The sequence below is a fragment of the Paramormyrops kingsleyae genome, chromosome 9 (genome assembly GCF_048594095.1).
Source record: "Paramormyrops kingsleyae isolate MSU_618 chromosome 9, PKINGS_0.4, whole genome shotgun sequence".
Classification (NCBI taxonomy): Eukaryota; Metazoa; Chordata; class Actinopteri; order Osteoglossiformes; family Mormyridae; genus Paramormyrops; species Paramormyrops kingsleyae.
The window spans coordinates 181,234-207,256 of record NC_132805.1 but is presented as its reverse complement, the minus strand read 5'-3'; the positions used below and the strand labels follow the sequence as shown (position 1 = coordinate 207,256).

Here is a 26,023-nt window from a genome sequence, read left to right as displayed (position 1 = left end):
GCAAATCGTTTTATGTTAATATATTTTGCATTCACATTTTGGCATTGCCTGCGTCATGAAAAATCCTGCCCGAAAGACTCTGGTGTAAATGATTATTCTTAAGCAATGTTAACCCTATTTGTTGAATTTAAATCACCCGCTGATAAATATGAAAGAAATATATGGAGGCTAAATTGATTTTATAAGATCATTCAGTCTATGAATTAATGCAATACATTTGCTCTGATTTGGGGGGGGGGGGGTTATCGTTTCCATGCATCATTCAAATATTAATTAGAAAGTATATTGTAATGTGCCATTTGTATTCCGGACGGCCGTATAGAGAAGTTTACAAGCCCTGGGCCGCTGACAGCGCGAGTCACATGTGAAGGAAGCAGGAAGTAAACGGGGGGTCAGAGCGCTGCGCAGGGACGGGCATGGAGCGGAGCGCCGGAGCCCTGAGTGGGGCTGTCTGAAACCGCCACAGCGCCTTTTCTCCCTGGGATGATTGCGTTGGGGACTTGAGGGTCAGCTGCACGGTAGAAATCCGAGAAATAAGGCGAAACATGTTTGGAAATTTCAGGGAGAGGCTCCAGACGGTGCAGCAGGACTTCACCACCGGGTTCGTACACGGATCGGTTTCGGTTTGTCCCCTAAATATTGTCGCCCTTTTCCGCATCTGCAATAGTGCAATAACGTAACAGATCCATGGTTACTTGCCGATGAACATTTTGGAGTTTATATGTGTGACTGCTTTTTTGCGATGCGAGCTTGGCAAAATGCTGCGGTTTGGCATAAGAGAGTTCATGTGTTGTTTACATGTAACTATTCGCTAAAAAAAAATAAAAAAAAAGTTGAGCCGTAAAGATGTTATTATGTGAGTCCGTTAAAGTTAATGTTTAAAAAACAAGGACTAGAAATAGCTATTGTGTGTAAACAGCATACTTCGAAGTCCTTGTAATCACTTTCCAGTGACTGTCATGTGACGCGTAGGAGGGGAAAGCGGCAGCCAAACTCATGCTTTCACTGTTTCATAGTTTGCTAGCGGTCATTGGCATTTCATCGTTTTTAACTCTCACGTATCTGGTGTGACACTCTCGTTCATACTCACGCTCACGTAAGAAAGCTTACGGCATATATATATTATTCCGCTATAAACCTGAAATTAGCTACACCAAAAGCGTTGTGTTAGTTTGCAAACCCTACAGACCAGGGGTCTCCAACTCCGGTCCCGGAGAGCTACTGTCCAGTAGGTTTTCTATCCTACCTGGCTTCTGATGAACCACACTAGTTCTCAGGTAAATACCAGGAACAGGTGTGGCTCATCAGAAGCCAGGCAGGATAGAAAACTTACTGGAAAGTATCTCTCCAGGATCGGAGTTGGAGACCCCTGCTACAGACTATTTGCAAGGAGATGAAGCTGTTACACACATGGAAATGCGTGTGCAGACTTGTCGCGAACTGAAAATATCTCTCCAGTCAGATGACCAAAGTTGGCAACCCTTACTCTGACTGCGGTGTTTTCGAAATAGATTAATCTACAGCCTACACCCAGTGGCCACTACACCTGATTGTTAAATCAAACGGTCCGCTCTTAAAAACAGTGAATCGAGTAGCTGTGCATACAGTTCACAGACAGGGTGAAGAGGTTCACTTACTGACACTGTGCATCTGCAATACAACAGATAAGATGCCTGATCTAAGCAGGTTTCACACGCCTACGGTGTCTATGGAGAGTGTTGTGATGTACCAAAGCATCCAATCAGCAGCAGCTCTGTAGCAGAAAACACCTTGGTAAAGCTAACAGGAAGGCTGCCAGCGCAGGAATAATAGCTCAATTCAACGGTGGTGTACAAAAATGCCTCTGCATACACAAATCATCCATCCTTGAGGCATTTCTGCTGATAAAGGCTAGATCTTACCTGGTACTACATAGGTTAACCTGCTGTGACCAATGAGTGTATATATTTTTTATATATTTGGGGCAATGTAAAGGATGCAATATCTAGGTCACATAAACTAAGACATGAGGCATAGTCAATAAGTTTATAGAGCTTAGTGTATGTATAATGTGTTATAGACGAGTTGAATCATGTATAAGGTTATGTCTTGTATATGTCTTGTTTTTTCGCTAGTGGAATTAATGCATGCTGGCAGGAGATTATAAATGTATGAGAATGTGTCAGTCACACAGTCACAAATCGTTTTCAGGATAAGGACACTGAGTGACAAATCAAAGGAGGTGAAGCGAAAGAAAAATCAAAGGTATTTTTTTCCCGGCTAATTGGGGTTTGCATGCTAAGGGATCTTATCCCGTAAAATGGTTCCATCAGTCTCATGTTGCAATATTTTTGCTCTTTTTGCAGGAGTGGGGAGAATTTCACACAGTTTACAGCTGGATTGGAAATACTTCGCCGGTATGCAGAAATTTTGAATTTTTCTGCTCTTAGATGTGAAAAGTAAAACAAGCTGATATAGCTAAAAATGGATGTACCCATTTATTTGTCCACTACATATATTTGTAATGGTAAGTTGGGCATGGAATATGCATGAGTGTGTCCTGTGATAGGCTGGCATCGCATCTAGGTTGTCCCCTGTCTTGTGCCCTGTGCATGCTGGGATTGGCCTCCCAGTGACCCTTACTAGATGATTGCTTGGATGGACAGTTGGAGTTTTTCTATAATAAATGTATAAATGGATGCCTTGGTGCCTGAGTGAGTTGCTTTCGGTGGGAGTCCATATGGCCATGTCTCTGGCTGCATGTGACGGCTGTATCTATATGAACACGTACATTAATACAGCGACTCTTATTTAACGCCCCAACATGGGAACAGCAGCAGTGACCTTGTTTCTGTTGCTGCTGTGCAGGTATGAAGACACCTGGGTGAACCTCCATAAACAAGGGAGAGAATGTGCAAAATCCGGAGAGGTACGTGTTATTTAAAAAAAATAAAAAATCATCAATCACACATGACCAGAATACTTATCCTTAAGTCGATCAAATTAAAAAACCTAAACTGTGTACAATGTGTTTATGACCAGGAATGGGAAGTTCATTTTAAGACAAATTCATCTTAGCCTAGTTTTATTTCCATATTTTTGGGTCTTTGTCAAATCAATGGTGTTTGTAAGAACTTCCTGAAGTGAACCACATGGTATTGACGACACATTCATCTTTGAGTGCGGTGTTGTGGTCAGACATGCTTTTAGTACATGCTTTGTGTTAGGCTCTGCTGGGGCATGCATTAAGATTCATTTGTGGTGCAAAACAGTTTTGGCTAATGCATTGCATCGGGTGCATGCAGCGATGCGCAGTGAATCTGGCATTAGTTGCATTGATGTATTGATAATGTGTAGTAACTAGTTTACTAATGCAAGCATCGGTTGATTAAGTACACAGTGGTGGTCAGAATCATGGAGGTCAATCTTTTCATTTTAATGATGTTGAGAGACCGTGCAGGAAGTGGACAAAGAAATGTCAAAACAGTTTCATTGTGGGTGTCATCGATGTAGTGAGCAGGGACCAGAGGTGACCGTTCCATCACTCACTGGGAATGTCACACTTTCCTCACAAAGAAATCCTTTTTGTCTGTGATTCTCAGCTATAGGGCTATTTGAAAACCATAGAAAAATTATGAAATTGCTAAAGCTAGAGTTGTACAGTGGTAACCTATATCTGTTTTTTGCGGTATATCAATATTTTTTTCAAAACAAGATAGGATGACACAGTACCATTTGTATCAGTCTGTTTTAATTGTGCATTAAATTTTTTATTTTTTAAAAATATTTAATAGAAACCAATAGTATTCCTTCCTGGTTGTAAACGGTGCCAGAGCTTCGGACGTGACATTACAGACTCACAGGATCCACAGCTAAAATCAAACCAATTCAGTCAGTGTATCACTGGAGAGCTGAGGCGAAGAATCAATGTTACTTTGTTAATTTCATTAAAACATTGCTAAAAATAAAGTAATTTGCAAAATCTTTTATTTTGTTTAAGGATAAAATGAGGGTCTTTTCAGTTATTAAATGCACGTTCAATGGTTGTCAGGCTTCTGATTATAGAGCCATTTGCCAAGTAGGGTTTAGATTAAATTTTTTGTTCATAAACATTCACCTTTTGTTTTGAGAGCAATATCATAAACTATCAAAAAAAGTGTTGGTGCACATAGTGGAGTGAAACCTTGTCTGAGTCACGTTCAAAAGAAATGACATGGTTTGGCAGTATAACCAAATTAAAATGTTTATATTAATTAAAACTGGCAATTTTTGTGATCACTGCAGAGAAACAAACAAAGAGAACAATATCATAATCTGTTTAGGGGTCCAAACAGGGTTGTCCTTGAATAAAAACCACTAAGAACCACTGATGTACGTCTCGCCTGTTCAGCAGATGTCGAAATTATTTGTTCTTGGTGCCTCTCCAGAAAGGTCTTTCCATGCTTTATTAGACTAATGTGTTGCAACCTTGTAGACTCTATTACTTTAGGTATGTGATGCACAGTAATGTTTTGGGTGCCAGTGTAATAAGTTGGGTCAATTTCAATTTACTGTGAACGTTTGAACACAAGCCATGACCCAGAATGCAGTGGTGCTACAGGAACGTTTGAACACAAGCCATGACCCAGAATGCAGTGGTGCTACAGGAACGTTTGAACACAAGCCATGACCCAGAATGCAGTGGTGCTACAGGAACGTGCAATGATACATGTCATCTCCAATCATCTGGCTCTGTTTGTAGACACAACTCAGTGGTGATGTCTCGCTGTCTTTCACATGCCAGCTTTTGTTGGTCTTATGTGACTTCTTGGTTATTCTTTGAAGCTGGACTTAGAATGCAGTAAGATTCCTGTATTTCAAATGTGAATAATTTTTATATACTATATGGTGCCTCTCACCTCCAGAAGGATGCTGTGTTGGTGAAATATAACAACTGACTTAATTTCTCTTAATTACTCAAGAGCTTGCATAACCATGTGTGGGCAGAGCCTAATCTGTTATCTTATTGGAGTTTTACTTACAGAAAAACGTTCTGAGGGCAAAAAGAAAAATGATTGGTTGAGAGAGAGGTGATTCCGAGCGACTAGAGGAAGGGGAACCAACCAATCAGATGTCTTGGTCTCACCTCTTCAAGTTGCTGCAGTCTGATTGATTATCTCTCTGGACCAATCATGGTGGTGTGATCATAGGCTTTCAGAATAAGCAGGCTCCTTCTAGCCAAGCAGTTCCCTTAATCTGCAAGTTTAGCCCCCATCCATTCCTAACAAAGTTACTTGTTATTACTTGATATTCCGTCACCTTTGAGAGCTGATAGGGATGCCGGTTACTCCTGATATGAACTCAGAGCCCTGGTATGTGGGCCTTGGTCCCCTTTTTGTCCATTACAGGGTGCTGAAGAGTTGTAGTCGTCAGGGCCAGCCTGTAACCCAGGGAACATGGTGCGGAAGCAGCCTGGTTTTGGCTGTAGTCTCTCACAGTAGTGCCTCAAATGACCTGTGGCAGCCATGTGTAAAATGTATGAGCACGCAAGCAGTGTCCCTATAGTATGTGAAAGCTAAATACTTGCATGCAGAGCTTGCCATCCGGAACTTATGTAGAATATCCTTGTTAACTTCTGCTAAGGTGGGACGGCACGGTAGTGCAGAGGTTAGCACTGTGGGGCGACATGGTAGTGCAGTGGTTAGCACTGTTGCCTCACACCTCTGAGACCTGGGTTAGAGTTTCTGCCAGGGTTCCATGCGTGTGGATTTTGCATGTTCTCCCCGTGTCATTGTGGGCATTCCTCCAGGTACCCCGGTTTCCCTCCACAGTACAAAAACATACTGAGGCTAATTGGAGTTACCAAATTGCCTGTAGGTGTGTCTGTGTGAGTTTGCCTTCCGATGGGTTGGCGCCCCATCCTGGGTTGTTCCTTGCCTTGCACCTGTAGCCTCTGGGATGGGCTCCGGGCACCACATGACCCTGAATAGGATCATAACCCTGAATAAGCGGTTGCAGAAAATGGATGCACTTCCGCTAAGGTTGCGCTCTATGCTTTGATTTCTTCCTCTCTGCCTGGGTGCCGTTTACACACCCGGACAGGAGAGGGAGCAGCTCTGATATGTCATGGTGAACGTTCTTCACCGTGCTCTTTTTCAAATCCCTTTTTTTGTCCATCTCGGGTGAAGTTCTTGATTTTACTCCTGTCTGTGTTAACACAGGTCAGAGCTGTCGATAAGCTTCAAATTGATAGATGCTTTTATTCTGGTTTACAGCCAGGCTCCCTCAATGTACAGGACATGCTGAGTCTTCTACACCGAGGCCTGAGTCCAGCTTTTCTGGCCCTGCTTGTTTGTGTTGCTCTGTTTAAATGTACAAGTAACAAGTAACAAGTACATGTTCAATTTATGCAGATAATGGGTCCTGGACCAAAATATATCCTGCAAACCAATCCCTGCAAAACTCTTCTGCCAAACAAACAAATACATACATTCTGTGCCCAAAGCAATAAAAAAAAAAACTACTAATGGATGGATGAAAAAAGGAGACTGAACAGTCATCTCTAAAAGGGGCAACATGGGTCTGTTGTCCAGCCATGGTTCATTGAACAAATGAACTTTGTTTTTCCAATTATATTTCTGTTATAGATAAGAAAATGCTGTTGTGTCAGAATGGACAGGCTTACATGTTGGGTAAGAAAACAGTGTTTTGTGTTTTCTTATTTTTGACACTTATTTTATGTTATGGTTTTAATGAATAAAAGTAGTTACTGCAACTCATTTGTCTAAGTTGTTTGACTAAATGGATTATTGCTGGATTTATTGTTTTAATATTTTGCTTTTAAATATGAATATCAATGCTGGCTTTTTAAAGACATGTTGAAGGTTTATTGATAGGAAATGTGAGATGCCTTGCGGTTTTGGCTAAGATATGGACTCGTTATTCCCCATGTAGAAGGTTATGCATCTGTTTTACTTCCACGGAATCTATTCATTCAGTTTGTCAGTATTTTTTCACGAGAGATAAAGTGAATGATATACTGATAAAGTGAATGATATACTCGGTGGGTTTGGGCAGCACCTTTCACGGAGATACGTTAAGAAAGATACAGAGTTAAGTTTGAGTAGCGTGTAATGCTGCTTCACTGGTTTTGTTTATGCTTCCAGTTTGGTCTGTCTGTGTAGCTAGTGGGCTTCTAATGATGGTTGCTGGCTCATGTCCCAGCAGGGGCCGCTCTCTTTCATACCCTTGAGGAAGGTAACTAACATGATTTACTCCTATAAAATGTCCAGTGGAATGAATGAATAGCAATTCCTGGTGACTGAAGAGCCAAAGCATTAGCTAACCATCTGCGAGTACTGTAACGGAATGTATTTGAAAGGAAAGGAAAAGATATGGAAACGGTTAGACTCATGTCTCAGTTTTCCCAGCCCTGGCAGCACTCCATATGGGGGGGTTAACAATGTGAACCACTATGATCATATGCATGTAAAAATTAAATTAGGACCGCTAGGTTTTTTTTGGGGGGTGCACACAGGAGATATTTTATGGTAATTATCTCTGTGTTTGCAAGTACAGATGTATGGCACTGTCAGCTGCTGCACCAGTCTAAGGCGTATCGCTTGCCATGCTTCTAATAATACTTTGCATGGGATTATTTGTATTAGTGTTGAGTGCAAAATGCTATAATTGCATCAAGCCATCCATGAGCACAGAGGCACTTTATCTGGCGGTTCCTGCACCAAGTGCATGTTTGGCATCTGAGCGGCCGCCGTTCCCGTCACGCGATTATCATGCGATGCAGCATCCAGAAATGCGACATGTCTGCAGAGCTTCACCTAGGCTAATTTCCAAAAAACTCGATTTAAAGGCTCCACCAGGGTGTCCTGCTGTCTTAAAAAAAATCATGTTTTTGATGGTCTGTCATACTTAATGCTTAGTCCGTCGATGGGGTTCACTGCAATAAAGCTAGCAGTGTGAATGTGGTCTGTGAATGTCGTTTCTCTTGAGCTGTGTCCCCAAAGCTGCTTCACTGTAGCTCATGATTGGTAAGAATTAGAATATTTTTATTGTCCTTATATATGTCCAAGGAAACAGTGTGTGCTTCCCACCGGTGCTACATGTTATAAAAGATAAATTAAATAGAAAATTAAATTAAAAATAATATACACAATTCATCAGCTGTGGTGCCTGTAATTAAAAGGACTCTCTCCGTCTGTGCATGGTGCCTGTAATTAAAAGGACTCTCTCCGTCTGTGCATGGTGCCTGTAATTAAAAGGACTCTCTCCGTCTGTGCATGGTGCCTGTAATTAAAAGGACTCTCTCCGTCTGTGCAAGGTGCCTGTAATTAAAAGGACTCTCTCCGTCTGTGCATGGTGCCTGTAATTAAAAGGACTCTCTCCGTCTGTGCATGGTGCCTGTAATTAAAAGGACTCTCTCCGTCTGTGCATGGTGCCTGTAATTAAAAGGACTCTCTCCGTCTGTGCATGGTGCCTGTAATTAAAAGGACTCTCTCCGTCTGTGCATGGTGCCTGTAATTAAAAGGACTCTCTCCGTCTGTGCATGGTGCCTGTAATTAAAAGGACTCTCTCCGTCTGTGCATGGTGCCTGTAATTAAAAGGACTCTCTCCGTCTGTGCATGGTGCCTGTAATTAAAAGGACTCTCTCCGTCTGTGCATGGTGCCTGTAATTAAAAGGACTCTCTCCGTCTGTGCATGGTGCCTGTAATTAAAAGGACTCTCTCCGTCTGTGCATGGTGCCTGTAATTAAAAGGACTCTCTCCGTCTGTGCATGGTGCCTGCTTGTTTGCTGCTTTAGCTCACAGTTGCTACCTAGGGCCAGTTTTGAACTTTCAGCAGTCAGGGACACAGTTGGAGAAGCTGGTCACAGGGGGCTTCTGCTGCAAACCTTAAATCACAGAAACCATGGGGAAAATTCATCAGCATGTTGGAGAGCTGGGGAGTTGAGGGAATCATCTGATTACACGAGGTGTGTCTCCCGGTGCTTGGCAGGTGGCGGATGGGGAGGTGGTGATGCTGGCTGCCCACTGGGAGAAGAGAAGGTCCACTTTGGGGCAGCTTCAGGAGCAGCTGCGGCAGATCCCGGCGTTCCTGGCTGAGATGGAGTCTGTCACCACCCGCATTGGTGAGGCTCCTGCACTTTCTGCTTTGACTTTTTCCTCTCTCTGAAATGGACGCCTTCCTCCAGAGTGTTTCCTGCTTCTACATTGATTCATAATCAGAGTGACTGAGTGCCCTTGGAGTTACCCTCGCCTCCCACTTGTTCGTGAGAATTCCTGTCATTGCTGCAGGGAACGCCGGAAGCATGTCAGTAACAGCATTGATTTTTGTAGTTTTTGGTCTTATTTGTCCTGGCTATTAACTTTCTAATAAGGACAGTCTCAGCGATTTTTCAATATTTAGTTATAATGGCAATAAATAGGTTTGAGAAAATTGAATAAAACGGTGCAGGACTTTTGTTTTCGCTTAAAGACTGAGTAGCACTCAGGTCGGCAGAATGCATCTGTATTTTATTACTTCGTGTGAATGTCTAATTCCACCTGCCAGAAATGGGATAAATCACACGTCAGAGGCCTGTGGACTCGGTAAAATGCAGGGAAGCAATAAAAAAGGCCAATAGGATGTTGGGGTATATCTCCAGGTGTGTGGAGTTTAAGTCAAGGGAGGTAATGCTAAGATTATACAATTCCTTGGTGAGACCTCACCTAGAATATTGTGTGCAGGTTTGGTCACCATATCTTAAAAAGGACATTGCGGCCTTAGAAAAGGTGCAGCGTAGGGCCACAAGAATGATTCCTGGTCTTAGAGGAATGTCATACGAGGAAAGGTTAGTTGAGCTAAATCTGTTCAGCCTCAAGCAAAGGAGACTGAGGGGGGACATGATCCAGGTCTATAAAATTTTAACAGGTTTGGATGCTGTTCAACCGAATAGTTACTTCAGCATTAGTTCAAATACAAGAACTCGTGGCCATAGGTGGAAATTAGCGGGAGAACATTTCAAACTGGATTTAAGGAAGCACTTCTTTACACAGCGTGTAGTCAGAGTATGGAATAGTCTTCCTGATAATGTAGTGCAAGCTGAATCCTTGGGTTCCTTTAAATCAGAGCTGCTGTAGATAAGATTTTAACAACTCTGAGCTATTAGTTAAGTTCTCCCCAAGCGAGCTCGATGGGCCGAAAGGCTTCCTCTCGTTTGTATAGTTCTTATGTTCTAAAAAAAAAAAAAAAAAGGTTCCTGTTGGCCATTTTGTTGCCCGGCAGTTGCTGAAAATAGCAGAGTATTCACTGCACTGTTCTTGAATTTCCGACTTGAAATTCCCACTGCCTGTTCAGTGCAGCTGGAGCACAGGTATGTGTGCACTGCTTAAATGTGCTCACTGTCATTAAATATGGGAATATTAAAGAAAATGTGACTTTTAGCATGCAGTTAAATAACAACACTCAGTGCAGCAATGCTGGTTTATGATTCCCATCCATCCATCCATCTTCTGTACCTACCCACAGGGGTCCAAACCCTAACCCCAGAATCTCTTTGTACAGGGCAGGCAGTGGCCAGAGTGGCGCACACATTTATGATTCAGTTTTCTGTGGTACTAAATAAAAAAAAATGCACCACTTTCTATTAAAATACCCAGTAGATATGGCAAGTAAAAAATATATGTAATTTTCCAGAAATATATATATATATATATATATATATATATATATATATATATATATTTTTTTATTTTTTTTTCTTGCCCCCCCACACCTCCTGTACTTTTAATATTCTAATTGACAATTTGTTTACTAGTTTAACAGTTTCTGATTTACCAGTGCCAAACCAGGGTTAGCTTTGTGAAATTCCCACTAGGTGGCAGCATCTCCCTCATTTTAATAAAAAGAGTGAACGTCTCATAACTACTGTATGCATCAAGGCTGGCCCTGTGCATTCTGGGTAAAATGCTTAAGAAGGATGAATTATCTTCATTAAAACAAGTACATCATTACTAAAATGTTAACCTTCATTTGTAGAAAAAAGCGAAGTGTTCATACTCATTTTGGTTCCTTTTAAATTTGTCACACGTGATGCACTTTTGCCTTCGTAAAAGACTTTGGAGGGATGTGTTCTTATTGAGAATCTATTTTCCTAATGGTGCACTGATGTGGAAATTTTAACTGATCCTGGTAACTGATTTTTTTCTTTTTTTTTTTCGTTTAATATCGCCTATACTGATAACAGCCTAACCTCAGCCTCTTGCTGAGTCGAGAGCGCGAGGGCAGGTGGCGATGAAACTTACTGAGCTTGCTAGCGTACATTAGCATTTTTTATTTTATTTAATTTTTATTAAAGGAACAATCAGTCTGTGGGCCAGATTTTATAATTAAAAACATGTTGCGGGCCATAGAAAAACTGACGAAATCCCTCATCCTCCAACACGAAAAATGTCTGATTGTCCAATGCAATCATCTACATTATTATAGTAATTATCTCTTTAGCTCTGGTGCTGCTAACTTTGAATATTGATAAAGATTAACTACCAAGCAGAAATATGACAAGATCGACACACTGGACCAGTGCCAATATCCTGATTTTTTTTTTTTTTAAGGAATATTGGCCAATACTGATATGTTAGTGATATAGCGTGCATCTCTGTTTCCTCTGTCCTTGATCATAGTGTTACCTCCTTGTGAACTGAAGCTCACCTAGCTGTCACTCACCATTGTTCCCTGACTTTTAGGTATCGGCTTGTCTTTGCTGCAAGTCCTCCCTGAGTTCGTCATACCTGTTTTGTGTGGATCCACTCAAGGCTTAAAGTGCCATTTCTCTGTCTTGTGGGTTTTCTGCCCCCGCTTCGGATGTGAGCCAGAGCAGAGAGCTCTGGCTGTCGGGGAAACGGGAAGAACACGGTGCCCTAACAGCGTTGCGAAAAGGTTCTTCATGCTCCAGCAGTCGTGGGAGATTGGGGCCCCGGAAACAGGGAGGGAGTCTTGTGGATATCAGTGCCCTCAGACCTCCTGTGGTGACAGACCTGCCATTTCCCCCCTCCCTGTTTTCAAAGGCGAACGTGTTTATTTTTACAGGGTGGTCTGGAACGTGATGTCATATCCAGAATCGATCTTTCGGCACTCAAAAGGAAAACATTATTCATAGGAAATTAGGCCTAATCCAGCTGGGTCTCATTTATCTGACTGACATAAAAGGTTTAAAAACACTTCAAACATGCTTTCTACATTAGAATTTGGTAGTTATAGCTTTAAAACGATTTCACTGAGGGCAGTGGTGCCTGTGATTGGTCTCCTGGAGCTATGTACCTGCCTGTGATTGGTCTCCTGGAGCTATGTACCTGCCTGTGATTGGTCTCCTGGAGCTATGTACCTGCCTGTGATTGGTCTCCTGGAGCTATGTACCTGCCTGTGATTGGTCTCCTGGAGCTATGTACCTACCCCTGCGTCTCTGTGTTTGTGACGTTTATTGAAAGGCCCCGTCCACACTTGTGGCATGTTCCTCTGCTTTCTCCCACAGCACAGCTGGAGGCTGACTTCGAGGAGATGGATAGTCACCTCGTGCACCTGGAAGACCTGTGTGTTCAGTGTGAACAGCAGCGCCGCAAACAGTACCATGTGCTGCAGCTGGAGAACTACAAGAAGAAGAAGAGGTACCTCAGCCTGACTTCAGTCACAGTCATGTTGTTTTTCAGCTGTGCCTCGAAGGGTCGGTTTGCAGGAACTGCCTGTCCACTAGGGGGCGAGCTGGTCTAGCCATCTCTTGTGCCTGGAAGCACAGGACACACAAAAGACCCTGATCCGTGACAGGTACACACTGAAATGCACAGTAGTATGAATCGGTCGCCTCTACCTGGACAGCATGGTTTTGGACTGTGTACACCAGTGTCTCCAACTCTGCTCCTGGAGAGCTTCTGTCCAGTAGGTTTTCTATTCTACCTGGCTTCTCAGGAGCCACACCTGTTCCTGGTATTTACATGAAAACAGGTGTGGCTCACCAGAAGCTAGGAAGGATAGAAAACCTACTGGACAGTAGCTCTCCGGGACCAGAGTTGGAGACCCCAGGTGTAAAGAGACCCGTGCAAATGCACAGAACAGAAGCCACTGTCAGAGCCACACCACTGGAGATCAGATGTGAACAGCGCCACCTCCCTACCTCTTGTCACTGTACAGTTTAGCCTGTATGTTAGCACTGATCCTTGTGACTGGAGATGATGACATGACTGTCAGATGTGCAGTATTTCACTGTCCAAGCTCTTCTTGCTGCACAGCTGGCTGACCTCTGATGGAGGCAGGTAGAGGGCTGCCGTAAAGAGGGCGAGGCGTTGGCTCTCACATTACATTTACATTTGGAAGATGCTTTTGTCCACAGTGACGTATAAGTGATGCAGATAATAAATCACAGCTGTCAAGGATCCAAGTTTGGCACGAGAGCTGTTAGGCTGAGCATCTGATGAGTGACCCGTAAGAAGTGCTAATTAGCACTTGAGCAAGGCACATGCGTCACATTCCATTATGGTTGACCGTCATGTGTGCTCCAGTCACAAGGATCTTTGCGAACATACAGTACACTTACACTTCCCAGCTTCCTCATGCCGCAAAGACTAACCCCTGGAAGGTCGTCCTTCAGTACCTGTGAAACAAGGGGTGTGAGCAGCTGTGGATGCCAACGCAGTGTGTTGTCTTTAGCGGGCTGCCGGATTCACACCCCTTGGCGTCTGTTACATACACCTTGTATCATCAGCAACTGGAGTGTTTTCACCCCTGTTTTTTGATGACCAGCTGGTTTGCGATCTACCTCGGTGCTTAATTGTTCGGCTAAACCAGTTAAAACCCTAAGAAAGTCAAGCCTTTCCGCTGGTATTCCAGTTCCCTTGGTGGTTTCAAGATTGCTGAAAACCTACATTCGCTACAGGCACCAAGAACTGGAACTGAAGGTGTGATGCTTTATTTGCTTTTTCCAGTTTAATTGCATGTAAACGAGGGTGAGTGTTTGTTGTTATTCTGAATGCTGCTTTATGCTGGTAAGGAGCATTCCATAGTTCCATGGTCTTACTGGGGATAATCGAACCTGCAGCTGGAGCTGGATGCCTTGCCATCATGGAACGTTCACCTTTCATGTGGTATTAAAACACTAAACAGTGTCTCTATGAAAGCAAGCTGCAGATCCGAATTTAGCAGCTGGATCCGTTTAATGACTTGTCGTGAATGGCCGGATTCTATTCCCCCATTCTTGCGCAACTTGCTCTTGTAAATATCAGCATAATAAGTTCTGCAATGTGAGATTCTTTTGTTTCCTTAAGATTTAGGTCATTCTCTTCACTATATTGTTAATATTGTGATATTTGCGCTCTCATTCTATTAACAGAGCAATACTCATTGGTAGGATAAAACCACATTAAGCCAGAGAAGAGTACAACAGTATCTAGATGCTTTGATGAGCCGTGTACGTTCAGGAATGGTTATCGTGGTATAACAACACTGAGAGCAGTGCCAGCTGCTTCTTCCGACTGCCATGCCACCTGGAAGCATAATACAGACACTGCAGTCAGTTTTTTTTAAAAGCAGACTTATGAAGAGCCCTAGTCTTCTCTTCGTATTACATGGATGGCCTGATTTCATTGTCATTGCTGCTCTAACCACCGCCTTCCTGTGTGTGGCCCTATCTGTCGCGTCGCGCACGGGTCCTGTGTGTGGCCCTATCTGTCGCGTCTCGCACGGGTCCTGTGTGTGGCCCTATCTGTCGCGTCTCGCACGGGTCCTGTGTGTGGCCCTATCTGTCGCGTCGCGCACGGGTCCTGTGTTTGGCCCTATCTGTCGCGTCTCGCACGGGTCCTGTGTGTGGCCCTATCTGTCGCGTCTCGCACGGGTCCTGTGTGTGGCCCTATCTGTCGCGTCTCGCACGGGTCCTGTGTGTGGCCCTATCTGTCGCGTCGTGCACGGGTCCTGTGTGTGGCCCTATCTGTCGCGTCGCGCACGGGTCCTGTGTGTGGCCCTATCTGTCGCGTCTCGCACGGGTCCTGTGTGTGGCCCTATCTGTCGCATCTCGCACGGGTCCTGTGTGTGGCCCTATCTGTCGCGTCTCGCACGGGTCCTGTGTGTGGCCCTATCTGTCGCGTCTCGCACGGGTCCTGTGTGTGGCCCTATCTGTCGCGTCTCGCACGGGTAGTGTGCATTCCTGCTGAAAGAGGCCTGTCTGTCCCATATGTGTGCAGCTGTGCCTGTCTGTGGTGGCGGCCAGGCCAATTAATACATCATAACTGAAGGCGGCGGGCCGTAAACAGACGGGCTCTGAGTCACCGTGACCGAGGACTGTGGATTCTCCTTTTGGTCAAAGATGTGATCCATTTTCCAATTGGCCGCCTGTCACGTTTCGGGGTAGAGTTCCTGTCTTTCATTTTTAGCCCCCTAATATATGAAATGTGTATCTGAGGTGAATCCAATATCGAGGCCTGACCAGCTGCACCCCCTATCTTGACTTGCGGGTGTTGCTTTAATGGTGCTGATGGGGCTGCAGGGCTGCCTGCCCACGAGCTGCAGGTATGGCAGCTATAACAAGAGCTGCGAAGGGACTTTGAGGTGGAACAAGCATCAGCAGCATTTCTGACAGGTCCTGGATGTTCCTTTGACTTTGTGGGCACCAGACAAGTGAATCTGACACGCCTGCCTCATTCCTGGGGATAAAGTAAATAAATAAAAGTGTGAATATTTAAAAACTCAGTGATAAGGAGCTAAGAATAAATTCTACACTTTATTTCTTGAAAGGTGAACACCTCTGGAGTTTTAAGCTAGTGGTGTAAAGTTGTCACCCCCCCCCCCGATTCACAGCTGCTGATAAAAAAAAAAGGACATTTTCGTTTTAATTAGGTGCCCCGTAGTGTGGGATGCCTGACTGTGGCTGAAATATGAGACCATAAGCAGAGTTTTGGTTGGATTTGGTGGTAAATGCTGTTTGAACACCCAAGGGGTGGCGTCGTCCTCGGGTTTGATTAACCGCTCTTAGAAGCCGTGGTTTCTTAATGTATCAAATGCCATTTTGATGCATTGCATCCCGTCTGTGCCACCACCTCCTTCGTCTGTGTCACGTGACCCTGCACTCACTGGCTCTCTGGCCAAAATGAACCATTAATCATTAACCATTAAGGCTTTATATTCACTTGGGGAAGCATGTCGGCATCCGCCTTCACAGTGAGTGCAGGTTGTGAATTGACGTATAAGACGACCACCACCATCGCCGCGAACCTCAGGTCCAGTCAGCATCACATCCTCCTCTTATTGGCCGGTTCGCAGCTCCTGATTGGCTGCAGCGCTGTACCCTCAGTAGATTTTCCTAACAGTCTGTTTTCTTCTCTTCCTCAGGAAAGAACTGGAAGCCTTTAAAGGTAGGACGTCTCTTTAAATATTTCCTCCACGCTTGAAATAACAATGTATCGCCTGACTTGTGCATTTCCTTTCTGAAATGTATAGAATCTGCACTGGAATTGTCTTGAGATTTAAAAAGTCAAGCAGTTAATTCTTATTCAGTTGGATCGTATTGTAACACACATTTCGGAAGGTTCCTAGGTATGAACGCCATGGTAATGAGTTTCTTTTTTTTTTTACGGCTTGTGTAGCTGGGCAGCAGGTTGTCACGGTAGCAGCAGGTAATGTAGGACACGCCTGACATCAGTTCCCAAAGATTCTGTTAGCAAAGTGATGGGATGATTTTTCTGATTCTGATTAACAGAGTTGGGGTGGTGACCAGTACCTATGCTGGATGGCTTTTGATTGTGTTGGATCAGAATATCCAGACCTGGTACACACTTTGTCGCTTGATTATTAACCATGTGAGAACTTCAGAAGCTCTCCTCTGAATGAAGTTCACGCTGGTATTAGCCTGGTGTAATTATTGTTCGACACTCTCGGGGTGGATATGTGCATAGGGGGAAGGGGGTGCTCTGTTTTGGATCCCTTCACATCCTGTCCTGCTTTTGATGGATTGCCCTTCTTCTTGAGTTTTGCCTTCGACTTCGTTAACCACTTATGGGGCTGTTTAGCGAGGTCATTTTAATAAATTGGCCGTTTAGGTCTCATAGCGCCAAGCAGACCTTTATTAACCCGGCGACGCTTCGGTGGAGCAGCCCACAGACTGACAAACCCCCCCCCCAACCTTATTAGCATGCAGATGGTAATGTGGCGATAACGACCTCCTTCTGCAGTATCAGAACTCACCCCAGGAGCATGTAGAGCCTGTCCAATGTGTTCAGTGTACACACTTTTTAAGGTTGAACAAACCTCTTTGTCCTGTGTGAATAGAGTTCCTATTTGTCATGGGGAGTTGTCTCTGCTAGGTGCGCTGAGGTGACGCGCGTGTGTCAGATGGATAAACATCTTAATAAAGGAAAACCTGGACCTCAGCGGCTCTCCAGCGCTTTCCCTGCCCGCCAGTTCCTGCTCATCCGAGCACGTGGGGGTGTGAACCACAAGTTAAGACACTTGGGCATCTGCAGCCAGCCTGCCCTGGGTGTGCTGACCCCTGCTGGGTAACGGTGAATAATAACGGGCCGCGTGACAGCGGCTGCTCTGCGCAACCGTCGCTGGGATGCAGACGCCCCCTAGCGTCTCATGGAGGCGGGGGCCACGTCCTGCGGTTCAGTTGTTGCTGAGCTGTGAAACGGGGCTGAAGACTTTGCTCGAGTGTCCTTAGTAACTCTACATAGCACAGCAAAAATATAATAGTTTACTTAATAAAAATAACTGAGAGTTTATTAACCCCCACTTGCTCCAAGCGTTGTCTGACCCTGCAGTCTCAAGAAAAAAAATACTGTATGTCGCTTTGGATCAAAGTGTCTCGTAGATTAATAAGTATATTCGTCTTTTAGGGGGTGGGGGTGGGCTGAAGGTGCAAGCATATTTTTATTTTATTTTTTTTAACTTTTCGGAGCAGGAAGCTATGAATTTTCCAGGCTGCAGCTCACCCGGGGGAGGCTATCTCCTTCTGAAATGGTGTCCTGCTGATATGTGAGCTTCAGTGCCCCCCCCCCCCTGCTTTTCAGAGAATGCTGTTTAACTCCATGCCAATTTTGCTTTCACAAATGGCACGGAGGGGCGGCTTGAAAGCCAGAAAATAACAGGCTGTTTAGTAGGGAACCCGGGAGCGAGGTGGAAGCGGGGAGGATCTGTCACGTCGTGTCACTCAGACGGGGAGCCGTGTTCAGTGGCTTTTGCTCCTGGGCTGCTCTCACAGTTCATTTATTTTTCGCATGTCAATCGGCAGACATTCCTGAAGTGGTGACGATTTTATGGATTTTTCACATCGGTTCTATGATGAGAGGTTGCTAAAGCGTGGAAAACTACATCAGAACTGTTTTACTTTTCTGGGTCAGGAGAGCAATGGAGGCAGGCAGATGTGTGCGTACGCTGTGGTGTTACTCCACTTCATACAGTAATATTTTGCAGTAGTTTGCCGTCTTTGCTGACGGGATTTGTGCTGCTGTCCATGCTCAGATGAGCTTAATCCTCTGATTATTTACACTGACTGTAAGCTGCTTTGGACAGAAGTGTCTGCTAAATGTATAAAATCAGTGTTCACAGTAGGATCGTGTTCCTCTTCCCCTTTCAGGGGATGTTCTGCTCTGTGTTTTATAAATGCGCTTCATCGAGGGGGTTGCCTGTTGCCGATCCATTCCACAGGTCAAACAGAGGTCATTCCCTCACAGGGTATCGTCAAAGTATCACGCAGAAATACCACAGCGTTGGGCATGTTAGGTCGTATCGGGAGTTTTTCTACCAGGCAGCTCCGGGCTCCTGTTTTTGTGGTGCTGCAGTTTCCATTTGTCCCTGTGAGCACACGCTTGTACGGATCGGGCTCCGACCTGCTTGCCTGTCTGCCCCTCCCCCCATCCCCGTCACTGCACCCCCCCCCCTCTGGAAGCATGAGCAGCGTACAGCTGGACACTTCCTTTTCCACGCAGTCCATCGCTCCCGTCTGCTCTCGCTCCTCGTGGAATCTCCCTGCCAGCATCTGTGGACAGTGGCACCCCCCCATCGCTGTAGGTTCCCCGTTTTGCTCCCCAATGGTGCTTTAGGGACTCTGCCTGATCCTTGCATGCTGTTCCTTTGGTTGATGATTTGAGCTTCTGTGTGTGTTCTTGTCTGTCTTTTCAGATCAGCTCTGAACTTAACCGTGGAATAAGATTTAGCGTCTTTAATTTTGTTGTTCGGTTTCCCTCCTGTGGTTTTTGACTTTCTTTTCTCTGCCTTCTTTTCTTCTCCTTCCCCCTGGGTTTAATTATGTTTTGTGTACCTTTTATAACTTTCCTTGTAGAAGCACTCCCAGCGTGTTGTGCCTGCAGGGTTTCTGAGGAATCCGAGCTGCCCGTGCTCCTTGTACGCTGAGCGGAGCACAGGTGTACATGCTGCTTGTGCCTCTGGCTACCATGTAGTGCCCCACGCTGTGTCCAGTCACATGCCGTTCTGTGGAGCACTGTTTAGATAGGCCAAAGGCTATGTTGGCAAATGCGCAGATTTAACGTGTTAAATTTGGAATTGCTGTAGTTAGCCATGAGTAAAATGTGTATTTTCTTATACGACTGAATGATATCCAGACACGGTTTATGCTTCTCATGGACCTCAAATGAATTTAATCAGGCTTGAGGTGGCGAAGCAGATCTTGGGCAGATTTGAGCGCTGGTGACTAATAGGTTGTCGTGATTGGTTCCGACTTGTCACCGCAGTAATTCAGAGAGCGTTTTGATGCTGAGAGTCAGTAAAAACTCTGATTGATGCTTTATCAGTTGCCGTCATCTCGACTATCTCCATTCGCCTCCTTGTCATTTGATCTGCCAGTGAGGCCCCCAGGGCACCAGCCCCGTCCTTCAGCAGGTGCGTGAGTCATTTCCTTTAGGCTGAGCCGTCGGTGTCGTTGACCTAGGCTTTGTGATGGCGTTGGAGTGGTTAGCTGCTAGCTTAAAGCCATCTGGAGAATTAGATGTGTCTGCTCTGATGTCATCCTGCACTTATCTCCCTCCTACTGGATGACCGACTCCTAGACAATGTAAATTAGTGTGTGTGTGTGTGTGTGTGTGTGTGTGTGTGTGTGTGTGTGTCCTTTGGTGGCCTGGCAACCCTTCCAGGGTGTCCTCCTGCCATGTGCTGCCCGCAGTAGAATCCAGGCTCACCTTAACCCTGTTCTCTATTAAGCGGTTATGGGATGGATGGATAGATGCTGTTAAGCGATGAATAGATTAAACTGGCCCAACTTTTCCCATCATCCAGCAGGTAAACTGCAACCCAGCCTACTTCCTGTTTTCTTTATTCAGAAATCAGCTTTATTCCTATAAGTAGCAAACTGGTCCAAGCTTCAGCTGCTGGGTTTTGTCTGTATTTTTCCTTTTCCAGCAAGTCACTCTCTCACTCCATTTTTGGAGTTTGAACAAGCCGATGCGAAGGATCGTTTTTGGAGGGAACGGGAGATGATGCAGTTTTATTCCTGCTATGAGATGTTTGGTTTATCCGTCAGCTGGTGCCTTATCCAGGATCCGTCGCTGTGTTTTGCGGTTCTTGCGTCCTTCTGGGCCCCTGGCAGCTCCTCCATGCATCCTTGCCGTCACACCATGACAGGTGCTCGTTTGCTTATTGCTGTCAGTCACCCATCAGCCCGCCTCTTTAAGTGAGGCTACCTGTTGCGTGAAGAGCTCCCTCCTGTTTCCGGCACCCCCTGCTTCCTAAGCGCCCGTTTACATCCCGGGTCCCGGATTCCCGCCTGGAGCGGCTCCTTTCTACGTGACACCCGCCCATCTGCTTTGCTCGCAGAGAAATGTGAACGATTATCTCTGATTTGTGTACGTGTGATACACAGAGCGAGACCGTGCTGAAATGAGAACCACAGCTGCTTCCTGGGGAAGAGTGCAGCTTTCAGTGGTGACGAGCCCTCCTGAAGCTGTAGACCACTGGTGCCGAACCACTTGATTATGACATTTATAGTTGACAGACATTTGTAGTTGGACATCCATTACCCTCCCAAATATGCTGAGGAGGACTCCGTGTCCTTTCTCACCACCCAGTTGGTGAGATATACAATTTGTTTTAGTGAAAGTAGCTCTTACTGTAAAACAGGTTCGGCACCACTTCGGTAGAGAGACTTCAGTGTAAACGTCTGTCTGTCTATCTATCTCTCTGTATGGGCTGTACATGTATTTGTTGTATACTGTTTGGTACATCATTTTCAGTTCGGTACGCTCAGTGAAATTAATAAATACATTTATTGACATGGGTGGAACCTCAATTTACAACTAGATGTTCAACACAGAAAGCATTATGCTAATTGTGGCTCTTGTACACCAAACGTTGCCGAACACCCTTCCAACGTGCAGACTCGTTTGAGATGGTCAGCTGAGTGTGTCCGACCGGAGCAGGACAGACTCTGCCTCTGCATGTTAGTCTTCCCATGGCATCTAAGGCGCTTATGGCAGGAAATTCAGTCCAGGCTGTAATTCAGACCTCTGTAGGGGTGTTTATCGCTGCAGATGTGCAGTCATACTCAACAATACAGAACACGGCATTTAGATGGCATTTAGTTCATTATGATGTTATGTTTTTGGATAATTTGTTTTTCATATTTATGTTTACAGTATGCAATTAAAGCTTTGTTAGGTTTTGTTAGTCATAAATATCGACAGATGCATTGCCTTTGGTTTACAACTGTTTTTGTGTGTGTTCGCATAGTTAATAGATATAAACAAATTCAGTTTTCCCCACTGTACAAAATTGCACCAAACAGTTAACCCAAAACCGTGGTTCATATCGAACCGTGCCGTTTATGTACCGTTACACCCCTTCTGTCTGTCCATCCGTCTGATGTACCCCTCACGTTTGATTCCTTTTCTAATTCTGTTTCCTATGTGTGTTTGGGGGGGCAGGGCGGGGTTTGCCGCAGAATGAACAGATGCTGTGTGGTCATGTGACATACATGAGCTGTCGCAGAAGAGAATAATGACAGGAAGAATGCTTGCTGGTTGGGTTATGTCCGACTGTTTTTGATGGACATGGAAAGGAGTAATTTTTTTCCACCTTTACTGTTTACTCTGTGAGAAACAAGCAAAAATGCTTCTTTGCAGTTTTTAATGACTGCAAATGGTCCTGGTGAACAATTTTATCAACTTCTGATTGATTAATTAGATTAGGAGGGAAAACCCAGAATTATGTTCTGAGAGCTTCATGTTTCTGGTAATTATGCTTTTTTTCCTGTTGTTCCTAATCGGTGCCCTCAGTCAGGGGTGCCATAAAGGGGGGGTTAGGATGATTCCAAGGGCCCCTGACTGACAGCATAATCGTATTGGTCTGGGTTGGGGGCCCTATATAATATGCTTTCTTAGAGCCCAAAATCTCGAAGAGCGTCCCTGCCCTGGGATATTATTGGCTACAGGTGGACTGTCCAAACTTTAAACTAATCACGTCTTTAAAAGTCACTTTCAGATGTCATTGAGGAAGTGGTTTGGTTGCCCCTCCTGGCTGGTGAACGACTCTTGGAGGAAAGTCTTCATGTAAGAATGGCCAGATGCAAAGTTTTAACTCCCTGGAGGAAGATGGTGGTTACTGAGGCTGCCGCTTAGCAGAGGCTGAGCTTGGCTTACATGAAATTCTCTAGGAAGAGGCGTAGCTGGTTTGGTCATAGACGGCTCTTCACCCCGACCGGCCGGACTGATTGCTTCTAAAGTGGTTACAGAGCAGTGAGCTGACTTTACCGTCACTGGTATCTCATCTCATGTACTGGTGGCCGATTGACCTAAAGCAGTGTTTCCCAGTCTGGTGCTGGGGAACCCCCAGTTCACGTTTTTGCTTTCAGGAGCTGGGAGGAAGTAAAAATATTGATGGTCTGACAGGGAGCTGGGAGGGAGCAAAAACATGGACACTGAGCTAACACTGAGCTAAGATGTCCCCTTTGCCGTTTGTTTTGACCAAAAATAAAGCGTTGCTTAATTTGAATGATATCCCCTCCCCCTTTCAAAGTGCTCATACCACTGATGGAATTGGCCAGTTTTGCACATAGATAAACTTTATTAGTACATCCATCATCCATCTATTAATCCATCCTTTCATCCATCTTAAGGAAACTGATATTCTCCAATGAGGATGGAATGTGTGATGTCATGGAAGGATGATCTAGGTGACTAGTGTGGAGTTGTAGGGGCTTTTGGTTGACGCGTGGGCAGATAGTGTGTTAAACTCACTGCAATAAACTCACTCTCTTCCCTGGAAGGTATGACTTTTATTTCTATTTCTGTTTGGTCTTGTACAGTGTTTTTCCACTGAATAGAATCTGCCGCTGAATTCATATCAAACTTAGTGGTTCAATTTAGGGCTGCTGCAATTAGTCGACATAGTCGATGACGTCGACGCTGTAAATGCGTCATCAACATTTTAAATCAAGGCATCAATTTATTATAATTTTTTTACAATTATTTAAATAAAAATTCCTTGATTTTTAAAATGATTTAGTTAAATCAATTCAAATGTTTTCCTTTAATATCACTGTATATTTATGGGATTAGTTCGAATGATCACTAAATAAAAAGGTGGTTTTACACTGTGCAAAGTGCAATAGCACACCATGCGCAATGGCACTAGTGCTGTGCACGAGCACCTGAAGGGAAAACACACAGGCATTATTCTGGACGATGGACCGCCAGAGTCAGCAGAACCATGCTCTGTGCTGTGTATTCATTCAATAAGTGTTTGTGAAAATGTTTAGGCTAAAATCTGGGCTTACTGTGCGTTAATTGATGGTGCCAGTGTGTGTTCGTGCGCATTGGACTTGTGTATCATAAGCTAAAAAGTGGCTGTTGGTCTGTGACTTCCTTCATCGCGACTTCTGTGCTTATCACTCCTGTCAAATGTGACGTGCTCCACTAACCGAATTTATTAAGCATGAGGGTAGTACGGCAAATTTATACAGATTACTAACTTTAGGGCATCACAATATCCATGTCATTAATATATTTAGGCATACTACTAATCTGCTTATTGAATTGTAGGCAATGCACATAGTGCCAATAAAGCCACTGTCCATTAAAAAAAATAAGTACATTTAAATCTAAAGCTGTACAATGGCATACAATTAAACAAAATTAACTTGAACAATCAAGTTAATTTTCTGAAGGAAAATCGATAAATCGATAAAATAGTCATTAGTGGCAGTTTAAATGTCATTATTCTGAGCGTCTGCGATGGGTTGGTGCCCCATCCTGGGTTATTCCCTGCCTTGTGCCCTGCGATGGGTTGGTGCCCCATCCTGGGTTGTTCCCTGCCTTGTGCCCTGCGATGGGTTGGTGCCCCATCCTGGGTTGTTCCCTGCCTTGTGCCCTGCGATGGGTTGGTGCCCCATCCTGGGTTATTCCCTGCCTTGTGCCCTGCGATGGGTTGGTGCCCCATCCTGGGTTGTTCCCTGCCTTGTGCCCTGCGATGGGTTGGCGCCCCATCCTGGGTTGTTCCCTGCCTTGTGCCCTGCGATGGGTTGGTGCCCCATCCTGGGTTATTCCCTGCCTTGTGCCCTGCGATGGGTTGGTGCCCCATCCTGGGTTGTTCCCTGCCTTGTGCCCTGCGATGGGTTGGTGCCCCATCCTGGGTTGTTCCCTGCCTTGTGCCCTGCGATGGGTTGGTGCCCCATCCTGGGTTATTCCCTGCCTTGTGCCTGTAGCCTCTGGGATAGTCTCTGGACCATCCTGCGACCCAAAATTACAAGTGGTTACAAGTATGGATGGATGGATAGATGGAGGATGGATTGATGGATATTCTGAGCATAGGAAAAGCGTTTCACAAATTTCGTTAGTAGCTGTAAATTTAGTATGCTGGATGTCTGGTTGAGTAGTCTAGTCAAGAACCAGAGGTAAACTGGAGTGAAGATCTGCACACATAACTAGTGCCATAGCTGGAATGCAGTGATGCCAAGCTCCTCGTATGTCTTGGAAATGCCTGAGTGTTCAAAATGCTTTCAATCTTCCTGAGCACCAAGGCCCTCAGCCGAACTAATTACATCCCTGAATGATTCCTCTCTTTTCTCTCAGCTCTTTGAAAGCTCTCTCAGGTTTAAGATGTTATGAGGGGTCTGGTCAGTGTGCTCACTATGGCTGTGTTTCTCCGTTTTTCCTTATGTGTGCTTTGATATTTCTATACATCTTGCTTTACTTAACACCACTTAAATCTAAAGGATCAGGAATCAGTAGCCAGTATGTCCCTAGTGCTGGAATTCTGTAGAATTCTATGACCTGTGTTCAGGAAAGCAATAACCCGATGACAGTTTCCTTCAGTTGTTGTTGGATCGTAGGAGACACCACTTCTGTCCCTCTGAAGCTGACCATGGTCTTGCCCGCCTTTCCACGTCCAGCGGTTTGCATAGTCAACAAAGCTGCAAATACTTATGTGTCCTTGTTTTGTTGTTTCTGGTTCAAAAGTGATTTTTTAACGAGCCTACTTTGTTTAAGGCATACTTCCATGATAAGACCCAGATTTTATGTAAATATGTAGATGCTGAGTACATAAGAACATAAGAACATAAGAAATTTACAAACGAGAGGAGGCCATTCGGCCCATCAAGCTCGTTTGGGGAGAACTTAGCTAATAGCTCAGAGTTGTTAAAATCTTATCTAGCTCTGATTTAAAGGAACCCATGGTTTTAGCTTCCACTACAATAGCAGGAAGACTATTCCATACTCTGACTACACGCTGTGTAAAGAAGTGCTTCCTCAAATTTGTTTTAAAATGTTCTCCCGCTAATTTCCACTTATGGCCACGAGTTCTAGTATTTAGACTAATATTGAAATAGTCATTTGGCTGAACGGCATCCAGACCCGTTAGAATCTTATAGACCTGAATCATATCCCCCCTTAGCCTCCTTTGCTCAAGGCTGAACAGATTCAGTTCCGCTAACCTCTCCTCGTAAGACATTCCTCTAAGACCAGGAATCATTCTCGTAGCTCTTCGTTGCACCTTTTCTAAGGCAGCAATGTCCTTCTTGAGGTATGGTGACCAAACCTGCACACAGTATTCTAGGTGGGGTCTTACCAAGGAATTATATAAGTGT

General features: G+C 44.7%; 1 protein-coding gene across 6 annotated transcripts in view; it reads left to right on the top strand.

Annotated features, from left to right (window-relative positions):
- The first annotated feature begins 351 nt into the window (after positions 1-351).
- The window catches only part of LOC111850432 (dysbindin-A-like), a 38,210-nt gene continuing 12,538 nt past the window's right edge, over positions 352-26,023 (top strand). Inside the window, exons 1-9 of one of the 6 annotated variants that reach the window (XM_072715931.1) lie at positions 352-601; positions 2,191-2,244; positions 2,346-2,396; positions 2,848-2,908; positions 6,606-6,650; positions 8,971-9,103; positions 12,485-12,617; positions 16,324-16,346; positions 16,578-16,607. In XM_072715931.1, coding sequence (XP_072572032.1) covers positions 546-601; positions 2,191-2,244; positions 2,346-2,396; positions 2,848-2,908; positions 6,606-6,650; positions 8,971-9,103; positions 12,485-12,617; positions 16,324-16,346; positions 16,578-16,607 — 586 coding nt within the window. In that variant the 5' untranslated portion in view covers positions 352-545. Of the gene's footprint in view, positions 602-2,190; positions 2,245-2,345; positions 2,397-2,847; positions 2,909-6,605; positions 6,651-8,970; positions 9,104-12,484; positions 12,618-16,323; positions 16,347-16,577; positions 16,608-18,533; positions 18,996-26,023 lie in introns of those variants that run through there. The other 5 variants (XM_072715930.1, XM_023824321.2, XM_072715932.1 and 2 more) reach the window with 5 other exon arrangements.